Here is a 22,391-nt window from a genome sequence, read left to right on the forward strand (position 1 = left end):
ATACATGGCAAAGTCTCTGCCAGTGCCAGTCTGTCTATCTATAGATAATGTAAAAGGCACTATATAATAGACCGATAGTGAAAGGCGCTATATAATAGACCGATAGTGAAAGGCGCTATATAATATATTTCTAATATAATAGACAGACAATTAGATAGTGAGTTAATGTGAAAGGTACTATATAATAGACAGATATGAAAGGCACTATATATTAGATAGTGAAAGGTGCTATATAAGATAATGTGAAAGGCACTATATAATATAGATAGATAGATATGAAAGGCACTATATGGTAGATAATATAAAAGGCACTATGGCACTACATGATGTGAAAAGCACTATATAATAGATAATTGGAAAGGCGCTATATAATATAGACAAATGTATCCCTTTTATTGATCTATCCCTGTCTATCATATAGTACCCTTCTTATTTATCTGTAGTTATCCATCTCTTTTTATAGTGCCTTTCCTATGCATCAATCAGTTATATAGTGCCTTTCATATCTATCTCCCTGATGGATAGACAGACAGACAGACAGACAGATATATGAAATGACAGTCAGATCTTCAGTGCCCCTGTATAATGGCGGACACATTGCTGTCTTATGCAGCAAGACAAGCAGCTAAAAAAACGAAAGCACGTCAAGTTTCGGAGTGACCTGACTTGAGCTCATTAGAGAGGATCTGCGAAGAGCAGTCAGTCGACACTCACAGACCTGCAGTATCAAGATGTCTAAAATAAAATAAAGAAGAGCAGGCAATGTGAACGACTCCGATCAAGTGGCAGGATTGCATTGATCTGTAAATATTGATGCTAAAGATGCTGCCAGAAAGTATTGAAACTTTTTCTTCTTCCTCTTCATCGTTCCCCACAATGTGCCTGATCAGTCTTACAGCTCCATACAGCTCAGCCCTGCACCTTCTCACCAGTCACCTCAGCTTTGTCCTCCCTCACTTTCTCTTCCCCATGCCCATCATCGCTCTTTTGCCCACATACTCCTCGCCACATGTCCACACCACCTCATCCTCCATTCCTACTCCTTTCTTAGATTTCTCTCCCACTTTTGTTGTCCCTCCGATTTGTCTCATTTCTTATCCTGTAACTCCACACGTCCATCTCCACCTTCTCATTTCGTGTCTCAGCTCCACATAGCTTGTCTTACCACTCCTCACATTGACCCTTCACCTTAGTTCTTTGGTCACACAAGACTCCTGATGCCTTCTTCCAATTACACACTATTGGTCGTCTCTGTATTTAATTCTCCATCTTTGAGTTGTAAACGTTTCCACTCTTATCAGGGGCTCTCAATTCTCCATCTTGATCATCCTTAACTAAAGTATAGAAACTATGGGGGCAATTACTTTATCACACAGGCAGCAGTGATGTTGGACCATTTTTATTCCTCAAATAAAGCAAGTCCCGATTTAAAAACTGCCCCGTGCGTTCACTCAGGTTCCTGTGTCAAACCCAGAGGAGACTGGGAAGGGGGCAAATACTTTTTCACATCTCCCCGAGTCCGATTATCATCATCTTTTGAGATTCCCCCTTGATACCTGTGGCTGCCAGGAAGGACAGGCTCTCTTAGTAAAGGGGGCTCAGTGAATGGCCTGATGGGTGGACATAGTTAGGAATGTGGTGGTCTTTGCAGGTTTATGACAACATTTTGTACTGACACTGTGAAAGGCGCTATATGTCTAAAGGCTTTCTTTTCCTTTTATTCCAGGAGGTCGCACTAGGAGGTACGTATCGATCGAGGGTCAAGCTAAAGGGTGGTGTGCGTTAGCCCATATTTTTACTTTTACTATTTATTGATTTTCTGTGCTCTGATATTTTATTGCCAGCCGTTCCATTTATTTCTGACTGGCCTACATTTTCTGACTGCTGGTGCCACCCGGTGGCGTAAAACAGGAAGTGAAGCTCACCAAATTTCCACTTGAAATCCCACCGCTGACTCAGCGAGTTGGTGTGAAGCGTGAAAGGTGCTATATAAGCATGATTGAGTGAGGAAAACAGCTGATTGGGTTATCTGGCCACTAATTATGTGTTCATTTATTATTATAATAACAATAATTATTATTATAGGATATACAGGATCAGCATATGTTACAGGTGTTAGCAGATATCTTAAGTTAAGTGACTCACTCGGTGTCACACAGCGGGGACCTTAAGTAGCCCTTGTGTGGTTCGTCGCCTTGCCCATTATGCCATCTGTTAGAAAGCGAGGCTGATCAACTCCGATGCCAGCCCCCAGGCCACACACAGTGCATGCCGTGGCATCGAGTGGCGAGGACACTGACTGTTCAATTTCTTTCAACTTCTTCCAAACTGTCGTAGATCATTTTGGATTCCCCAATACGAAGATATCAATCAGATCAACCAGCCGGCGCTGCACAAACCAATGCAAATGTGAGTGGAGTGCCAGCCTGCATGACGCATGGTGTGTGCCCGCGAGTCTGGTGTGTACTGGAGGCATGCATAGGCTCCTGTGAGGTGGCACCCTGCCACTTGTGCCTGCTGCTCAGGGCAAGGCCGGCTTGTTTGGATGTTTATCAGACTTTCTCAAGTCACGCGGAGGAGCTCGTCGGTCTTAACGGAATATTAGAAGGGCTTAGTCGTCCCAGCATGTTGGACTTTCTGGACCTGCACGGCCTGTTCTCTCCCACATCTGTTTGGTGCCCACGGGCTGTCCACACTGCTCGCCATGGCCTAACGCTGCTTTTCTTTGCTTTCAGAAATGAAGCCAACCAGTACCGGGCTCCTCCACAAGAAGTAAGTAGGAAAATCCAAAAGGCTGAGAAGAGACAAGCGAGCAGCAAATAGGATATGGGAGTGGCCAAACTGTGCCTGGGAGGGGGGGTCCTTCAGCAGGGACTGATTGGGGGACTAATGCTTATGTTAGAGCCCATGAAGGACATTATGGGTGTGGCTAAGCACAGCAGAGTGAAGTGGGAGGAGTCTAGGTTAAGCAGCATGCTGTCATTGGGAGGGTGGAGTTCATTTATTTGTAAGAATAGCAAATTTGGGAAGAGTGGGCGGGGTTTTACATAGAAGGGCCATGCAAGTAAGTGGGTGGGGCTGTGTGCAGGTGGAGCCCAATCTGATTGGCAATCAACATTTTTAATTATGTGGGTGGGGTCAAACTGCACAAGACTTAGAGTGGGTTACTGGTGGGCATAATCTGAGCTGCAGCTGGTTATGTGCTCAGTGTTAACGTTTAGGGCCCGACCTGACAGTAATGGAGACCTGTGCCCGTATTTATCAAGCATCTCGGCATTACAGCTAGGAATTGCACTAAAGTCCGACTAGGATAAGAATGGGTGGGACATGAGAAGTTGTTATGAAGGGTCCTACACGCACTCCCACATAAGAGAATAAGTGACATCACAATATTACTGCACCCGGGGCCACAAAACAACACTCATGGAGGCCTTTGGACATCACAATGACGCTTTGTAGCTTCCTCATATTTACACCATGGTTTCACCACAGAGATAATTATATTAATATTCAAAGGGATGTGATTATGTTCAAATAAAAGATTTAATCCACTTTCACAAAGTACTCAAGAGTCATGCGTTGAGCTGCGACACTCCGCAACAACATTAAGAATAATAATAATACTGCAAGGCACACCAAGATGAGAAGGCCGAGACCCCCCCCCCACACACACACACTAATAGAGAGCAAAGCCTGATAACGGGTGGGCTTAATTCACAGCCCTACTTTCAGGAGCTTCACCTTCCCGCTGTTTAAACCTGGGAAACGCCTCGGTAAAATAAATTACCGCAAGTTAGTGGCATTCCCAACGCGCTTCCAGAGTCTCCCTCCGTCATCCCCCCCTCATCTAGCTATCCAATGCCCACCTGCCTTTGTGAACCTCCCAAGCCTGTCAAGTGTAACGTGAACATCCCAGGGGATCGTGGAGTGCAGTGCAGTGCAGAGCTCGGCGGACCCTGTGTGGCATTGTGCTGTCAATCACCCATCCAGCCCCGCCTACCTTCAGGTACAGTCTGCGTCCACGCCCACCTGTGACATCACCTGTCTGTGCTCACCCACACCCGATCTTCATGCGTGTGTGCGTACGCCAGCCAGCCAGCCAGCCATTAAATCACTGCAGTGCTTTGCATGAACGCAGCTCACGTGGAGTGCTTCTCAAACGGGTAGATCGACGTACAGAAACGAATCGCCCTCTTTGGAATATTCCCATTTTGTTTTTTACTTTACAGCCTTAAATGAAACTTCCCAGCTTTACTTACTCAATGCCACCTCTAACATCCAAGTGAAAGATATCACAGCTAGAGTGATAAAAAAAATCCAAAACAAGAAATCCTGAGATGCCAATCTTACCATCTTTAACTCTGCCACCTCCAGCTCTGTCTCCTGTGCCACCCAGATAACATAGCTGCTCTCACTACCGTCCTGTAGACCTTCCCTGTCACTCTTGCTGATACCCGTCTGTCACAAATCACTCCCGACACTTTTCTCCACCCTGCCTGTAGTCTCTTCTTCACCTCACGTCCATAATCTCCATTACTCTGTACTGTTCTTCTTCTTTCTGCCGCTCCCGTTAGGTGTCGCCACTGCAGATCATCTTCTTCCATATCTTCCTGTCCTCATCATCTTGCTCTGTCACCCCCATCACCTGTATGTCTTCTCTCACCACATCCATAAACCTCCTCTTAGGCCTTCCTCTTCTTCTCATCCTTGGCAGCTCTATCCTTAGTACCAATATACCCAGCATCTCTCCTCTGCACATGTCCGAACGGACGGGCACATTGGCACGTTTCAAAACTAAACCACCCCGATGCAAACGAAGAACTGATCTGCGGCATCAGATTACACAATGGCATTCAACGGCATCAGATGGGTCTCGGGACGCTTTTCCTACTTGGTGATGCTTGATGAACGTGGGCACCGGCGGTTTGAGAGATGGGCCACTTCTCATTAAGGGACGCTGCTGTGTGTCACTTTGTCACTCCGTTTTTTCCTGAACCCGCAGTACACTCAGGACTTCAAACACACGCAGTCCTTCATGCTGTAAAAGCGAAGAGGAGCAGCTAAGTGGTAACCTCCATGAGGCGATCCCGGCACCACCGCTTCTCTTCTTCACTCGACTGGACCGCAGTCCAATGAGAAATCTGAATGGGCGCTCGCTCCCTGGCACTCAACAAGACCACCATACCAGCTAGGGCAGGAGGCCTGGCCAACATCCAAGACTCTCTTGACTTTAGTTTTTGTTTTTTTTATATACTTCGTGTGATACCCAATGTGTCAAGTTCGGGGCTTCCAAAGCTTCTTCAGCCCACTATCTAGAGGTAGCTTAGCAGCCGCTTTCTGTTTTAACAAGGAATCACTTTGGCTCGATCAGTCCTACTAGTTAAGAGAAAGACGTCAAGTCGGGTCTTGCAGGACCCCACCGTGCAAATCTGCTGCCACTCATTGAGACGCAACCAGCCCTGGTGGGCTCCCCTCCACGTCCGCGGTATGGCTCTCCTCACTCGGACCACCATCCACTGCGGTGTGGCGTGTAAAACAAACACACCAATCCAAAGGCTTTTTGGGGTTAAGACCCCCGGATGAGGCGAGGGTGGTGGGAAGGGGGCTACCCAAGACAAACAAAGTTGGCTGTCAAACCAAAGATTTACTTTAGCATTCAGTCCGTCTAAAAGCTGGGCTTGTTTGACAAGAGGTCCTGAAAACCAAATCCATCACGCCAGACTTTAAGAATATGGCATTCTGGGTATTGCAGAAGCGATACCTTAAAAAAAAAAAAAATCAGATATTTTGACAAGGTGTTCTGTTACGTGTGTTTTAATTTATCTTGCAGACGCTTAGCTTGGTCGATCCTTCAAGTGCCTTTTGCATCCTGTGTTGTACACAACTGGAATTGTATATAACTTTGCACAGACCTGTAAAGGAGTGTGGACGTATTAAAAGTTTCCTTTTTCTTATTTGTTAAATGTTTCTTTATTTTTCTTTTTTTATGCCCTTAGGGGCAATCCCACAACCCCCCCTCCCCCCCCTGAACCCCCCATTCCTAAGGCAGAGTTGATCAACTGCCAACAGTTCAAGTTTTCACTGGCCGGGTGCCAGGGGGCCGACCACAGCGACACGTTTTTTTGATCCAACCAGTTTCTCAAATACAACTTCTAGGCCCTGTTAGCGCTCCCATCCTGCCTTAACCTCCTTGGCATTTCATTCCAGAATTCTATGCAAGTACAGTTAAGGCCGAGTCAGACTTGGGGTGACGTGTGATGATCCTGTTATCAGCATTAAGCCTCACTGATGCTCGAGAGAGTGTTCTGCTGCCATCTAGTGGAGAAAATTATGCTGCAAAAAATAATGGACTTTCTAATCAATATTCATGAGTGGGGCGGAGCCTTCAACTAAAGCAAACCATGAGTATGTAAAATTATGCTTTAAAAAAAGAATATTCATGAGTGGGGTGGAGCCTGCAACTAAAGCTAACCAAGGTGTGTGTAAAATTACGCTGCAAAAAAAAAAAAAAAAAATACTAATCAATATTGATGAGTGGGGCGGAGCCTTCAACTGAAGCAAACCATGACGTATGTAAAATTATGCTTTAAAAAAAGAATATTCATGAGTGGGGCGGAGCCTGCAACTAAAGCTAACCAAGGTGTGTGTAAAATTACGCTGCAAAAAAAAAAAAAAAATCAATATTGATGAGTGGGGCGGAGCCTTCAACTGAAGCAAACCATGACGTATGTAAAATTATGCTTTAAAAAAGAATATTCATGAGTGGGGTGGAGCCTGCAACTAAAGCAAACCAAGGTGTGTGTAAAATTATGCTGCTACAAAAAATTAATCAATATTCATAAGTGGGGCGGAGCCTTCACCTAAAACAGACCATGGCGTGCACATGAGAAGCTGTAAGGCCGGTTTTAGAACAAACTGAAACTGAACCATCAGTTGAGACCAGTAAGAGTGAGGACAGTGTGGACCGGCCATCAGACATTGACAAGGACAGCAAAACTGATGGCACTGCACGACTGAACCGCTGTAATATGCCTAGTGAATTGGGTCCTGTGAAGGTTCACCGCAGCGAAAGTAGCTTAATGGCAACAACAAAAAATGACTGCAATCAAGTAGAAGGACAAGGAAGACGTTAGCCCCCTCAGTGCCATTCACAATGCAGCAACTGTCAATATTTGTGTTGGGGGAAATGTGGCAGCCCACAATAATACAATGGATGGCGTAGATCACGCGGGTCAGGCACCGACAGTCTACCTTCTCATGTGCAAGCAACTGAAAAAACATTCGAAGTGCACAAAAAAAAACAGGCGTCTGCTGTCCAGGGTGGGCTGTGTGTTGGCGACATGAAGGACATGCGGCAGCAGACACTCGACAGACCTTTCCTACTATATTAACGTTGACGTTTTAATATGGATGTTTCTGTTACATGTAAAAACATTTTGCCTTGGTAAAAAAGTCAGTGTTTTGGTTTTTATTTTAGGGTGGCATGGTGGCGCAGTGGTAGCGCTGCTGCCTCACAGTAAGGAGACCCGGGTTCACTTCCCAGGTCCTTCCTTTGTGGAGTTTGCATGTTCTCCCCGTGTCTGCGTGGGTTTCCTCCCACAATCCAAAGACATGCAGGTTAGGTGTATTGGCGATCCTAACTGTGTGTGTCCTGTGGTGGGCTGGCGCCCTGCCTGGGGTTTGTTTCCTGCCTTGCGCCCTGTGTTGGCTGGGATTGGCTCCGGCAGACCCCACCGTGACCCTGTGTTAGGATATAGTGGGATGGATAACGGATGGATGGGTTTGTTTTTCCAGTTGTAAAGGAGGCTACGGTGTCTGAAGGACCACAGCCATTTAGCACGTCTTAGTCCTTCCCTGATTTTGCTTTCTTTCCAATATTTTTAAGAAAGTATTTGTTCAAGATGAACACACACACACACAGACATAAAAACTGCTGGAAGAGGAGTTTGTGAAGCCAGCAGGGGGCGCTCACCCTGTGCTCTAAATGCAGATCCCAGTGCAGTGACAGGGACACGGAGCTGTAAAAATGACACCGTCCTTCAGGTGAGATGTAAAACCAGGGGCCTGACTCTCCATGGTCATTAAAGACCCTTGGGCATCCTAGGTAAACAGCAGGGTGTACCCCGATGTCCCGGCTAAATTGACCATCACGGCCTGCTCATTCTGGACCCCTAATCATTCCATGACTCCGATTGGCTAACTCTCTCTCACCCCCAGATTACCCAATAGCTGATGTGTGGTGAGCATCACTGCCCCAAAATGGCTGCCAGCGCATCATCCTGGTTGATGCTACACATTAGTGGTGGTTGAAGTGGCTTTGAGCAGTGAGAATAGCGCTATATAAATGTAAAGAATTATTATTATCAACTACTGGCAGTGAGCTCAGCAAAGAGGAAGCCAGCTGAAGATGTGAATCTTAACTGTGCGTCAGCAGCAGTACAGTCATATGAAAAAGTTTGTGAGCCCCTCTCAGCCTGCAGAATAATGGACTCTCCTTTCAACAAAAACGATAACAGTGGTGTGTCTTTATTTCCTAGGAACATCTGAGCACTGCGGTGTTTACCGAACAAAGATTTTTAGTGACGCAGTATTTAGTCGTATGAAATGAAATCAAATGTGGGTCCCCTTGTCATTGTGCTGATTTGAATGCCTGTCACTGCTCAGTGCTGATGACTTGGTTGGATGAGCTCGTGAAGCCTTGAACTTCATAGACAGGAGTGTCCAATCACGAGTGGTCAAAGGTATTTAAGGTGGTCAATTACAAGTTGTGCTTCCTTCCCTTTGACTCTCCTCTGAAGAGTGACGGACAGCATGGGATCCTCAAAGCGACTCTCCAAAGATCTGAAAACAAAGATTGTTGAGTCTCCTGGTTTAGGGGAAGGCTACAAAAAGGGATCTGAGAGGTTCAAACTGTCAGTTTCAACTGTAAGGAAAGGAATCAGGAAATGGAAGGCCACGGGCACAGTTGCTGTTAAACCAACACAGCAGGTCTGGCAGGCCAAGAAAAATACAGGAGTGGCATATGAGCAGGATTGTGAGAATGGGTACAGACAACCCACAGATCACCTCCAAAGACCTGCAAGAACATCTCGCTGCAGATGGTGTATCTGTACATCGTTCTACAATTCAGAGCATCAGTATGGCAGGGTGATGAGAAAGAAGCCATTTCTGCACTCACGCCACAAACAGAGACGCTTGTTGTATCAAATGCTCATTTAGACAAGACAGAGTCATTTAGGAAGTGCTTTGGACTGATGAGACACAAATGGAGTTATTTGGTCAGAACAAAAAGCATTTTGCATGGTGGAAGAAGAACACCACATTCCAGTAAAAACACCTGTCAGATTTGGTGGAGGTCCCATCATGCTGTGGGGCTGTGTGGCCAGTTCAGGGACTGGGGCCCTTGTTAAAGTCGAGGGTCGATGATTTCAACCCGATATCAATAAATTACTCAGGATAATGTTCAAGCATCAGTCACAAAGTTGAAGTTACGCAGGGGTTGGATATTCCAACAGGACAATGACCCAAAACACAGTTGGAAATCTACAAAGGCATTCATGCAGAGGGAGAAGTACAATGTTCTGGAATGGCCGTCACAGTCCCCTGACTTGAAGATCATCGACAATCTATGGGATGATTTGAAGCAGGCTGTCCATCAAATTGAACTGAACTGGAGAGATTTTGTATGAAGAATGGTCAGAAATACCTCCATCCAGAGTCCAGACACTCATCACAGGCTACAGGAGGACAGCGTCTGGAGGCTCAAAGGAGCAAAAGGAGGCTCAACTAAGTATTGATGTCATATCTCTGTTGGGTGCCCACATTTATGCACCTGTCTAATTTTATGATGATGCATATTGCATATTTTCTGTTAATCCAATAAACTTAATGTCACTGCTGAAATCCTACTGTGTCCATAAGTTATGTCAGATATTAAAAGGAAGTTCAGCCAATGACAAACAAAAATCCAAAGAATTAAGAGGGGGTCCCAAACTTTTTCATACGACTGCAATTAACTTGTAATCAAGAAAATGTCTGCCATGAGAACTGGCAGGGTTAGCTTTTCAGAACAAGACTAAGGACCCGCCACGTTACTTAATGACATGAACAACAGATAAAATCTGCAATACGAGAGTTCCCCGACAAAGCAGTTCAGTCTGGAGAAATGGGCCACAATTCCAGGGGTGTACTGTAAGAAGCTTCAGGGAGGCAACCACAAATGTTTGGCTCAAGTTCTACAATTTTAAGGCAATGCTACCAAATATGAAAAAAATATGTAAACTTGTCACCCACCGGAATTGTGATCTAGTCCATAAAATGTGAAAGATCGTGAGGTCTGCAGGCATCATGGGAAAAAAAAAAAAAAATGACAGTCCTACACAAAAGTAGACGTCTTAAAACAATAAGCCAAATTTACAGCTTCTTGGTATAAAAATCTGTGGTGGGCTTATAAAGGGAGTTTTCAAGAGCCCACCTTAAGTGTACAGAAACTTTCAGACTTCTGCTGTACCCGTCTGCCACAGCGAGATCTCCTTGTTGTCTGGCATTACTAAAGCATTCGGCCTTTCCCGGGACGTGTGTGTTGGTTTGTGTCTCGGTGTTCTCAACTGGCAGCTCTTAGCGAGGTAGGATGCTCTCCTAAATCCCGCTGACATCTCCTAATGTAAGAAAACTGATACAAAGCTTTAACTCCGACTATGAGAAGAACCAAATCTGCGTCATTTTATTAGCCACGGAGGACCATTCTAGTCCCTGATAAATCGGAGCACCGGTTTCATTAACAGCATGAACGAAAAAACCCAAAATAAAAACCTGTAATTAGTGCAGTCTGAGAACAAGACCACAAAAAAAAAAAAAAGGATTTCAAATGTATGGCAACATTTTTCCCCAAATATTTATTAAATAACATCTACCGCACCACAAGCATATGGACCGGAAAAACACGTGGGGTGGCCTCTTCACTTGCTGGTCAGGTCTTCCAGCTTGGGATCTGCAGGAAAAAGAGAAACACAAAAGAAAAATAAAAAAGTTACCAGTCTGTAACATGAAAGATTATTTTAGAAGAGCTTTCCATTTCTCCTCCACTAATGTACAAAATGTAAAAAACTCATGACTGGCATTTGCACTGAAATCCTGTAGCCCCCCCATACCCCCCAATTCAAGGATTATTTTACATCACAGGACTAAAATACAGGAGACGTCGGATGAACCTCGGAGTAAAATCGCTTCTCGCAGATGTCTCTCTATACCTACGAGGTTAGGAGCGGGCGCTGATATGGCGCATTGGCACACCCACCACATGACAGACCCAGATTTGGTCCCGAGTGGAGCCACACGACGGGTGACACCTCAGTACCACACTAATTCAGATGGAGTGGAACCCCTGGGAGGTTTATGGTGGCTGGAGTGCCAATTCTGCCACCAACCCCCTGGTTTTTCCCTGCGCGTTGGAGGGCCTAACATTTAGATGAACGCCACACCCTGGACAGAGCAATTGCAGGTTAAGGGCCCAACAGAGCAGAGTCACAGGGTTCAAACCGGCCACCTTCAGACTGCCGTCACAGATCCCTACCTCAGAGTCACCACCAGTGTGTTCCAAAAAGTATTCGGGGTTATTCTCTGGAGGGGCAACCTAACCACCTTAGTAAATCCAGAAAACGGGAGGTTAAACCAATGAGGAGGACAACGATAACTGCAGCCACACTTTTAAAAACACACTTTAGCCGACAAAGGTCTAAACAGACATTCATAAGGATTCACTGATGTGAAGCAAACAAAAAGGACTTCAACATGGCGTCCACGTGTGCTGGCAATTACTGGGGTGTACGTGACACTCAAACTAGACAACACTCTCACACTCGGTGTCTGTCTATATATAGAATTCACTAAGCCAAGACAGCCATGGAGAGCACGGCGGAAGGGGCGTGGATTCACTAAGCCGCCGACAAGTGAGACACCTATGGCGCACGCAGGAAGGAGCCACGCCCACCAACTCCAAGCCCATTGGATACAACAACTTGCAAAGCCATGCCCACCAACTCGGATGCGACGACACAGAAAAACCGGCGTCATTTATATTCGTCTGTCAGAGAGGTCACATGCAGCTCCGACCCACGTTGACTGTTCATAGGTGAATCGCCATATACAGCGTGTAAAACGGTTTGCGAGGAGTATCCTTAAAACGTTCCTTTACAACCGAGGTTAAAACACAATGAAGTGAGCAGTCTTTAAAAACGAGTTTTCGGTTACGACGCTCGACCGCGTGCAGCATAGCAAACTGTTTTACACGCTACATACAGCAATTCACATCCGTGACAAACATGCGTCTTCTTAGATACTCCTGCACTTTGTACACACCGCCCTCCCACCGTGGTCGGGTGTCTTGGTGGATTATATATAAAAGAGCGGCCAAAACCGCACAGAGCAGTGAGACGTCTACGTGAGTCACAGGTGCATCTGGACTGTGCAAAGACGACGACTCGAGTGACGAGGTGGAGGTGGGCACATGAGCGGGCAGTGCATACTGGGCGAGAAACCAGCAGACTAGCATGACGGAGGGAGCGGAATGGACGTCCTTCTTCTCTCCTCCCGTTCCACCCTCCGCTCCTGAGTGCCGTTCACCCCCATCCCTCTGTCTGGCAGGAGAAGGTGTGATGGCGGTCCGCCAGTTTTCAGTCACTTCAGATGATTGTGTGTTGGTTCGTTCCGTGCATTGTTATAATGTTGCTTTTCTTGCCGATTTATTACATTACCGATTTTTCAAATGTTAATTTTCTCCCTGTGCTTAAAAATGAGGTTTAGTTTATTTATAGCGCACATTTACAAGAGCCACACGACTGACCAAAGTGCTGCACATTTAGAAACATCAACATAAAATAGAAATATACGATTTAGCCAAAAGAAGCACAACACATAAAAATAATTTGTATAAATATATCTATACATACACACATCTAGGTAGGCAAAATAAAGCCTAGTAAGCCAGAGACAACAGATGTGTTTTTAAAATCGATTTAAAAATAGTCAGACTAGGAGCCATTCGGATTTCAATAGGCAGATCATTCCAAAGACGGTCACCTCTACGCCCGAGTCTGTAGTGTGGAATTAAAAGAAGGTTCTGATCACCGGATCTCAAACTTCTCAGGGGGGTATATTGGTGAAGCAATTCAGATAAATAGATGGGTGCTTGTCGGTGTAGTGTTTTAAAAACAAATAATAAGATTTTAAAATGTATTCTGAATTGAACAGGCAACCAATGAAGGGACTTCAGAAGCGGAGTCACATGATCCATTTTTTTCTTTTTTAAAAGAAATTTAGCAGCTGCGTTCTGGACCAATTGAAGACGGGCAATTTGGGATTTGGAGATGCGATAATAAAGAGAGTTGCAATAGTCGAGGCGAGATGTAATAAAAGCATGTATGGCCATCTCCAGGGTCTTGTCAGTGTGATAAGGTTTCATTTTTGCAAGCGTGCGAAGCTGATAACAGCTCGATCCGATCACGGCAGAGACTTGTTTGTCAAGTTTTAATGAGTCATCTAACAGGACACCCAGATTCCGAACCTGTGAAGACCTGAAAGCTGATAAAGGTCCCAGGTCAAATTCCGGGGCCTTCATATGTTCAGAAGGGCCGAAGACTATCACCTCAGTCTTCTCTTCATTTAAAGATAAGAAGTTTTGGGATAGCCAAGATTTAACTTCATCTAAACAAGATAACAAGGCATTCATAGCCAGGGGATCATTTTTCTTAAAAGGTAAATAAATTTGTGTGTCATCAGCATAAAGGTGACATGATACCCCATGATTTCTAAAACTAGAGCCTAGAGGTAGCATATACAGAGAAAATAAAGTGGGAGACAACACAGAGCCTTGAGGAAGACCACAGGAGAGAGAGGACGTCGAGGAGGAGAAGTCTCCTAGCCTAACCACGTATTTCCTATCAGATAAAAATGACTGAAACCATTTTAAAACTGTGCCAGAAAGACCCACCCAGGACTCCAGTCTATTTAGTAATATCGAATGATTAATAGTGTCGAAAGCAGCTGATAAATCTAATAGAACAAGGACCACAGAATCCCCCGTATCAGCGGCTAAAAAGATGTCATTTAACACCCTCAAGAGGGCTGATTCGGTTATTAAAAAACTGGCCTGATTATGTGGCGTATGGTACGCCGCGGGTTGGCTAGTAATGAATAAGAACAGCAACAGAGCACAGAGGCAGAACGTCTACACAGGCAGCCTTCTTTATACAAATGGACACTCGGCTCTTGGCTTCCACATTCATTTGAGGCTCCACCATTTGTAATATTAAAGCTTCACTGCTACACTTTTGAGGCATTGGTTGCTGCCGGATTCACAACAAAAAAACCGGGAGTGGTCTCCCCTGGACTTTCTCGTATACTCAGATATGGGGACGGATATTTGAGGAGTAAACCGCAAGACAAGGATTATATTTTTAGAGTATCTACATTAAAGAACTATCAACAACAAATCAAATTAGTGATATACTGAACAATTATTATAAAAGTAAAGTTGAATAAATCAGACTCTGCAGCTGCACGAATAAAAAGTACCACTTCCAGTTGACAAAAATAGCCAAAAAGTTGTTGTGTACCTAATACTGGTATGCAGAATTTGGTTGACCTGACTGAAAGTGTACTCAAGTTATCATGTTTACACACACACAGACAGACAGACAGACAGCATTCCAAAAATGGTATGTTCAGACTCGGGGAGGTCTAAAATGTCAAGATTCATCAAATTCATCAAAATCAAATTTTTCTACGCTTACAATACTGTCCCTACGAGAAAGTAAATCTGACTCAGGAAGGTCTAAAACGTTGAGAGTCATAAAAATCTCAAAATTAAAATGTTTGGACGATTCCAATACTTTCCCATGGGAAAGTAAAACTGACTCAGGAAGATTGAAAACAGATTCATCAAAATCTCGAAATTGAATATTTGGACGATTACAATACTTTCCCATTGGAAAGTAAAACTGACTCGGGGAGGTCTAAAACATTGAGATTCATCAAAATCTTTTCACGATTACAAAACTTTCCCTACGAGAAAGTAAATCAGACTCAGGGAGGTCTAAAACGTTGAGATTCATCAAAATCTTTTCACGATTACAAAACTTTCCCTACGAGAAAGTAAATCAGACTCAGGGAGGTCTAAAACATTGAGATTCATCAAAATCTTTTCACGATTACAAAACTTTCCCTATGATGAAAGTAAATCAGACTTGGGGAGGTGTAAAACGTTGAGATTCATCAAAATCTCAAAATTGAATTTTTGGACGATTACAATACTTTCCCTATACTGTGTATACGAGAACATAAGAACACACTGGAGAAAAAGAAACAAAAAAAAAAAAAAGAGGAAACCCTCCTGTTTAAATGTTTCGAAAGACAGACACGGTAGTTTAATTTTCACTGTCAAATATCAAGAAACATGAAGTTACAATCCAAGACATTTGGCGAACACTTAGTCTTCATTAGTGTGTAAATGAGTGTAGAATTGACTCATCTTTCTGTACAACAACAAATGAATACATCAGACGCTCACATATCTGCAACACTAGGCAGAGTGACTTCTGAACGCTTAGTTCAAAGATATCCAGGACAGTGGCACACGTGCCCAGTGCTTAGGGGGTCTCACTCAAGTAGTTAACGTCAGGGTCATTAAGAGGTGCTGCACTGGCAAACTCTTCCGAAAAGCAAAAGGCTAGCAGCAGAGCTCCACAAGCTGAGAAGCCTCAAGTGCTGTTAAATCTTGTTATTGACAGACCTGGCATAGTCAGTAAACTTGTCAAATTCACAGATGACACTAAAACTGGAGGGACGGAAGACACTGAGGAGACAGCAAAAAAAGAATTTAAAACGACCTGAGCGAGCTTCAACACTGAGAGAACACCTGGTACGTGCAGCTTAGCATTGCAAAGGGTTAACATCAATGACAACTACAAGACGGGAGACACTGACATATAGGAAGCAACCTCTGAAAAGGATTTAGGGGTTTATGTTAACACAATGTTCTCATTATCGCAGAAGCAATTAAAAAGGCAAATAAAATTTTATATTGTAGACACAGACTATAAATTGAGGAACGCCATGCACAGATTATATAATGCACTAGTGAGATGACATCTGGACTATTTTCTGGTCACCGCACTACAAGACAGACAGAAGAACATTTGAAACTGCTGAGAGGAGAGCAACCAAGTGCATTATGGGATTTAAGGACGAGTCCTACTGTGACAGACTCGGAGAATTAAACGTGTTAAGGCACGGACTGATAAACGCGGTCCAGCGACATTCTTTCAGCTGAACGGTGAATTGTGTAGTCGAGGACACCTAGTGGAGACTAAGGGGAAGTGTACGCAAGACTGAAGCCAGGAAGCACTTCTTTACACAAAGAGTTGTAGGACTCTGGAACAAACTACTGGGACATGGAGTTGAAACTGAAACCTGGACAACCTTTAAGAACATGGAGGAGATACTGGGACAGCTGAGCGATTAGCTAAACAAACAGGCTTGATGGGCTGAATGGCCATATTATGGTGTGGAAGTTTTCCCTGATGTACGAGTTTTTGTGTTTCACCTGTACTTAACTCTTTTAGGGCGGATGTCGACTTTTGTCGACAGGAGGGGTTGAGGGCGAATGTCGACTAAAGTCGACATCCAGGGATAGAGGGCGATAATCAGCTGTTAATGGCGACAAATCTCATTGTCACGTCACAGGCATTCCCTCTGTGCTTGGAAGAATGATAGACTCGTTGACTCGGCAACTAATCCTAGCGTGTGCGTGAGTTGCGAAATGTAAACAATGGCAAGATGGTATCGACATGTGACAATAGAGCGAGGCGAGTGCAGAAAAGAAAACACTCGGCAGACAATGACAATGTTTTGCGCATTATCGCGGAGTCGGACTCTGATTTTTCAGAATCGGATTTTATTGACAGTGATCAGGAGATTGAGCAAGAGAGTGAGAAGCCGGCATCAGCTGATCAAACACCAGCGATACAGCGCCAGCAGATCTGCTGCCAGCTGGCGCCGCGCAGCCGATGCATCTACAGCAAGGTTCGCGTGGGATAAATACACAGACATTGATCCGTTGAGAGCCGATCTGGCTACTGGACTATACAAGACGGTATGGCTTGCTGTTGGACACGACAGATCACCAGCTGCTGTACTTCAGGCTGCTCTCTCCTGATGCTGCTTTTCAGCTACCGTCAGACGAGACAAACCGGTAGGCAGAGAAATTTTTTCAATCGCGGGCTGCGTTTGCATCGCATTCTCATTTTTCAAAGTGTAAGCACACAACAAAAGCGAGATGAAGCGTGCTGTGGTATTACAAATAGAGATGGGACAGAACTGGTGATATAACTTCAGGGAGCATTGGTCCAAACGTGCTTTGTCCCCTGGTGGCTTTGGACAGGTTATGCAGCATGGTGATAGGACATGTGCTGCTGCAAAGTTTTATTCACTTCTGTAATAAACAAAAGCAAATCCCATGGGGTGAGCCAGGCTATAATGCCATACATAAAGTTCATAAAGTTTCAGAAGATGAAAAGAGGTGACAATACGGTTTTCATGCAGACTTGTCTCTCTACAGCACACACTAACAATATATGTGAGAAAGTGCAGCAACAGACAATTGAAAAGTAGGCACCAAAGCAACACGTATTGTGAGCAGTGCAATGTGGCAATGACTGAAATTGGCTGCTTGGACCGAGATCAGACTTTGCAGGACTTTGCTGTGTAAAATGTATGTGATATGTATGTGAAATCATAGAGTATGCAGGCTCATACAACATGCAAGACAGTAATATTTGTCAAAAGTAAATATTTTTTGTTGATTTGATATGTTAAACAATTGCTTTGTGTTCTTTTTTAAAAAATGTTAGTTTTTGGAAAAATATTCAGCCCTGGGAGATAAGAAAAAAAAATTAGCCCTAAAAGAGTTAAACTAATTAAAAAAAAAAAAAAATCACACAAGGAATTCCTTAATAGGCTTTAACAGGAAGGAAGGAAGAAAGAAAGGAATCTTGGAAAGGCAAATCAGAGAAACAATTACACGGGAAATTAAAAGAAATGAGGTGCAGAGGCTGTCTAGATCAGAGCTGATAGAATTCTGGGTGCAGAGATCACAATTCATCTAGGTGTAATAGGTGCTGCCATTCTCTAACAGCCAAGCTCCCACCGATTATCCACTACAATTCTCACTGTGGCCCCAGTTTGTTGTTACGGTGCACAATGTAAAAGGAGAGCATGTAATACAGTCCTATGAAAAAGTTTGGGACCCCCTCTTAATTTTTTGGATTTTTGTTTGTCATTGGCTGAGCTTTCAAATTAGCAACTTCCTTTTAATATCTGACATAACTTATGGACACAGTAGGATTTCAGCACTGACATGAAGTTTATTGGATTAACAGAAAATATGCAATATGCATCATAACAAAATTAGACAGGTGTATAAATGTGGGCACCCAACAGAGATATGACATCAATACTTAGTTGAGCCTCCTTTTGCTCCTTTGAGCCTCCAGACGCTGTCCTCCTGTAGCCTCTGATGAGTGTCTGGACTCTGGATGGAGGTATTTCTGACCATTCTTCATACAAAATCTCTCCAGTTCAGTTCAATTTGATGGACAGCCTGTTTCAAATCATCCCATAGATTTCGATGATATTCAAGTCAGGGGACTGTGACGCCATTCCAGAACATTGTACTTCTCCTCTGCATGAATGCCTTTGTAGATTTCCAACTGTGTTTTGGGTCATCGTCTTGTTAGAATATCCAACCCCTGCTTAACTTCAACTTTGTGACTGATGCTTGAACATTATCCTGAAGAATTTGTTGATATTGGGTTGAATTCATCCAACCCTCGACTTTAACAAGAGCCCCAGTCCCTGAACTGGCCACACAGCCCCACAGCATGATGGGACCTCCACCAAATCTGACAGGAGGTAGCAGGTGTTTATCTTGGATTGCGGTGTTCTTCTTCCGCCATGCAAAGCACTTTTGTTCTGACCAAATAACTCCATTTTGTCTCATCAGTCCAAAGCACTTTGTTCCAAAATGAATCTGACTTGTCTAAATGAGCATTTGATACAACAAGCGACTCTGTTTGTGGCGTGAGTGCAGAAATGGCTTCTTTCTCATCACCCTGCCATACTGATGCTCTGAATTGTAGAACGATGTACAGATACACCATCTGCAGCGAGATGTTCTTGCAGGTCTGTGGAGGTGATCTGTGGGTTGTCTGTACCCATTCTCACAATCCTGCACATATGCCACTCCTGTATTTTTCTTGGCCTGCCAGACCTGCTGAGTTGGTTTAACAGCAACTGTGCCTGTGGCCTTCCATTTCCTGATTCCATTCCTTACAGTTGAAACCGACAGTTTGAACCTCTGAGATGGCTTTTTGTAGCCTTCCCCTAAACCAGGAGACTCAACAATCTTTGTTTTCAGATCTTGTGAGAGTCGCTTTGAGGATCCCATGCTGTCTGGTCACTCTTCAGAGGAGAGTCAAAGGGAAGGAAGCACAACTTGTAATTGACCACCTTAAATACCTTTGACCACTCGTGATTGGACACTCCTGTCTATGAAGTTCAAGGCTTCACGAGCTCATCCAACCAAGTCTTCAGCATTGAGCAGTGATGGGCATTCAAATTAGCACAATGACAAGGGGACCCACATTTGTGCACAGCCAGTTTTTCACATTTGATTTCATTTCATAACTAAATACTGCGTCACTAAAAATCTTTGTTCGGTAAACACCGCAGTGCTCAGATGTTCCTAGGAAGTGAAAGACATACCACTGGTATCTTTAGTGTTGAAAGGAGAGTCAATTATTATGCAGGCTGAGAGGGGCTCACAAACTTTTTCATATGACTGTACCAAACAAATAGAAACAAGACAGGTTACGGTAAGGCAGTTAGATAATGCATATTTACACCAAAAAAAGGGTTACAGGGTATATATATCAATCGTAATCATTATCTCCGATATTTCTTACTGAAAAGTCGTATGGCACAAGGAAGAAAGGAATTTCTGGAGCAATTTGTGTGGATTTTCAAAGCAACTCTCCTTCCCGATTTGCTGAAGTTTAGTTCTACATGTAATGGACGTCTGTTGTCAGTTGAGATGATTTCCAGTTTCTTTAACGTTGCCCTCTGACAGACACACTAGTCAAATCATCTCCATCAGCCCCAATAACTTTAGCTGCATACTTCGTAATCTGCTGGAGGTTATTAAACCAGGCAATGAAACTGAAAGTGATGACAGACTGGATCAGACTGCGATAAAAGGACAACATGAGGTCCTCGTCTACTTAAATAGTTTGAGTTTATGGAGGGGAAATAAGCACTGGTTGCATTTAGAGAATTCTTTTGTACAGTGGTACCTCTGGACACGACTGTAATTCGTTCAAAAACTCTGGTCGCCACCCAAACGTAATTTTCCCTTAAGATTGTATGTAAATACAATGAATCCATTCCAGCCCATACATACTGTATGTAAATTTTTTATTTTTAAGCACAAAAATAGTTAAATATACCATAGAATGCACAGTGTAATAGTAAATGAAATGTAAAAACCTTGAATAACAGAGAAAACTAACATTGCAAGAGTTCGCGTTACACCCTTACGAACCGCTCGCTGTAAACACTTTTTTTTATGAGTTTTAAGCACAGGGAAAAATCCTTAATTTATACACAAACTAACCCTAGTCGACCAAGAAAACTAACCTTGCATGAGTCGAGTTCTGGCGTGAAGGAAGTGAAGAGGAAGCTGGGTGGAGAGGAGGAAGTTTTTGATTTATAAATCGATAAAATTTCTTGTAGATCTCGACTTCTTGTACTCGTTTGGCAAGATCGGTAACATGAACACCACGCTCATACTTTTTAATGATTTCTTTCTTTACTTGGATTTCAATTTTCTGCGAACCTTTCTTCTCACCAACACTAGCACTCTTCACTTTCTTAGAGGCCATGGTTAATTAATTGCCAAATTAATGCAAAAGCTCACGAAATAGAGCACAAAGAGTTCACAGCGAATGAATGCATGTCTGACCCAGAATGATGCACGGGGAGAGACTGAACATGTGCGGAAATCATTGGCACGTACGAACCGGAAGGGAAACTGTTTTGTTCGCCACCAGAGTGTGTGGTCGTAAACAGATGCAAAAGTTTGGCAGACTTTTTGATCGTAACCTGATTTGTACGTGTTCGGAAACGTTCGTGACCAGAGGCTCTACTGTATTAGCATTCCAGTTAAGATTGTTATCTAGGCAAGTTGCTAACGTATTTATATTCAGTTACTATTTGACTGACGATACCACTGTGGTGGGGCTCATCTCTGGGGAGGATGAGTCCGCCTACAAGGATGAAGTGGAGCAGCTGACAGCGTGGTGCACTGACAACAACCTGCTCCTGAACACAAGACAGACCAAGGAGCTCATTGTGGACTTCAGGAAAAGGAAAAAACGGACATCAAACCACTCTACATCAGAGGGGACCGTGTGGAGAGGGTGTCAGACTTCCGCTTCCTGGTAGTCCACATCATGGAAGACCTGTCCTGGAGTGTGAACACAGCTGAACTGACAAAGCTCAGGAAAAAATAACATCCCCCAAAAACTGCTGGTGTCCTTCCATCGCTGTACTATCGAGAGTATCCTGTGCTAACTGCCACCAAGTGGGGTTTTCCAGCTGCACAACAGCGTAGAGGAAGACACTTCAGCGGATCGTAAAGACTGCCCAGCAGATCATCGGCTGTGGTTTACCCTCTCTGGATGAACTGCACAGCTCTCGCTGCCTCAGGAAAGCGGAAAACATCTTAAAAGACTCCTCACACCTCACTCAAGACATCAGGCAAAATACAGAGGACTAAGACTGAATAACAGTTTCTACCCTGTTGCTATCAGGGCACTGAATGCCACCTCATCACCTCCAATGCAGCCGTGCAATTGATGACATCTTGTGCAATACTATTCATGTGCAATTAAGGTCTTATGTTGAATGTTTGTGTTCTATTTTATTTCTTCTTATCCTTTTGTAATTATGTTCATTTATATTTTGACATCACAGGGACTGCACCTAATTTCGTTGTATTTGTTACAATGACAAAGATATTCTGATATTTCTACCTCCTCCCCCAGAACTACAATGGGTGAACATACAGAGTTCTGTCTCTTAACACTAGAATTACCAGAGCCTACGAGAAAACTCGTAAATCCGGCCCAACTTAAATCCGTTCGCACCTCTCTGCCAGTGTCTTTTGTCCTGTAAATGTGCTGATTAACTCTTTTAGGGCTAATGTCAACTTTTGTCAACAGCAGGGCTCGAGGTTGGATGTTGACTTTAGTTAACATCCAGGGGTAGAGGGTAATAAT

The 22,391-nt window shown here is 43.9% G+C and overlaps 2 protein-coding genes across 7 annotated transcripts in view; one reads left to right on the top strand and one right to left on the bottom strand.

The window, feature by feature from the left end:
• Positions 1-6,497, top strand: part of LOC120522482 (junctional adhesion molecule B-like) — a 51,081-nt gene extending 44,584 nt beyond the window's left edge. The window contains exons 8-11 of one of the 2 annotated variants that reach the window (XM_039743411.1): positions 1,727-1,742; positions 2,338-2,409; positions 2,736-2,772; positions 5,003-6,497. In XM_039743411.1, coding sequence (XP_039599345.1) covers positions 1,727-1,742; positions 2,338-2,409; positions 2,736-2,772; positions 5,003-5,044 — 167 coding nt within the window. In that variant the 3' untranslated portion in view covers positions 5,045-6,497. The remainder of the gene's footprint in view (positions 1-1,726; positions 1,743-2,337; positions 2,410-2,735; positions 2,773-5,002) is intronic. The other variant, XM_039743414.1, reaches the window with a different exon arrangement.
• Positions 6,498-10,870: 4,373 nt separating this feature from the next.
• The window catches only part of atp5pf (ATP synthase peripheral stalk subunit F6), a 32,776-nt gene continuing 21,255 nt past the window's right edge, over positions 10,871-22,391 (bottom strand). For all 5 annotated transcript variants that reach the window (XM_039743434.1, XM_039743429.1, XM_039743426.1 and 2 more), the window contains exon 4: positions 10,871-10,990. In XM_039743434.1, the coding sequence (XP_039599368.1) occupies positions 10,959-10,990 (32 nt within the window). In that variant the 3' untranslated portion in view covers positions 10,871-10,958. The remainder of the gene's footprint in view (positions 10,991-22,391) is intronic.

The sequence above is a fragment of the Polypterus senegalus genome, chromosome 2, assembly GCF_016835505.1.
Source record: "Polypterus senegalus isolate Bchr_013 chromosome 2, ASM1683550v1, whole genome shotgun sequence".
In the NCBI taxonomy this organism is placed as follows: Eukaryota; Metazoa; Chordata; class Cladistia; order Polypteriformes; family Polypteridae; genus Polypterus; species Polypterus senegalus.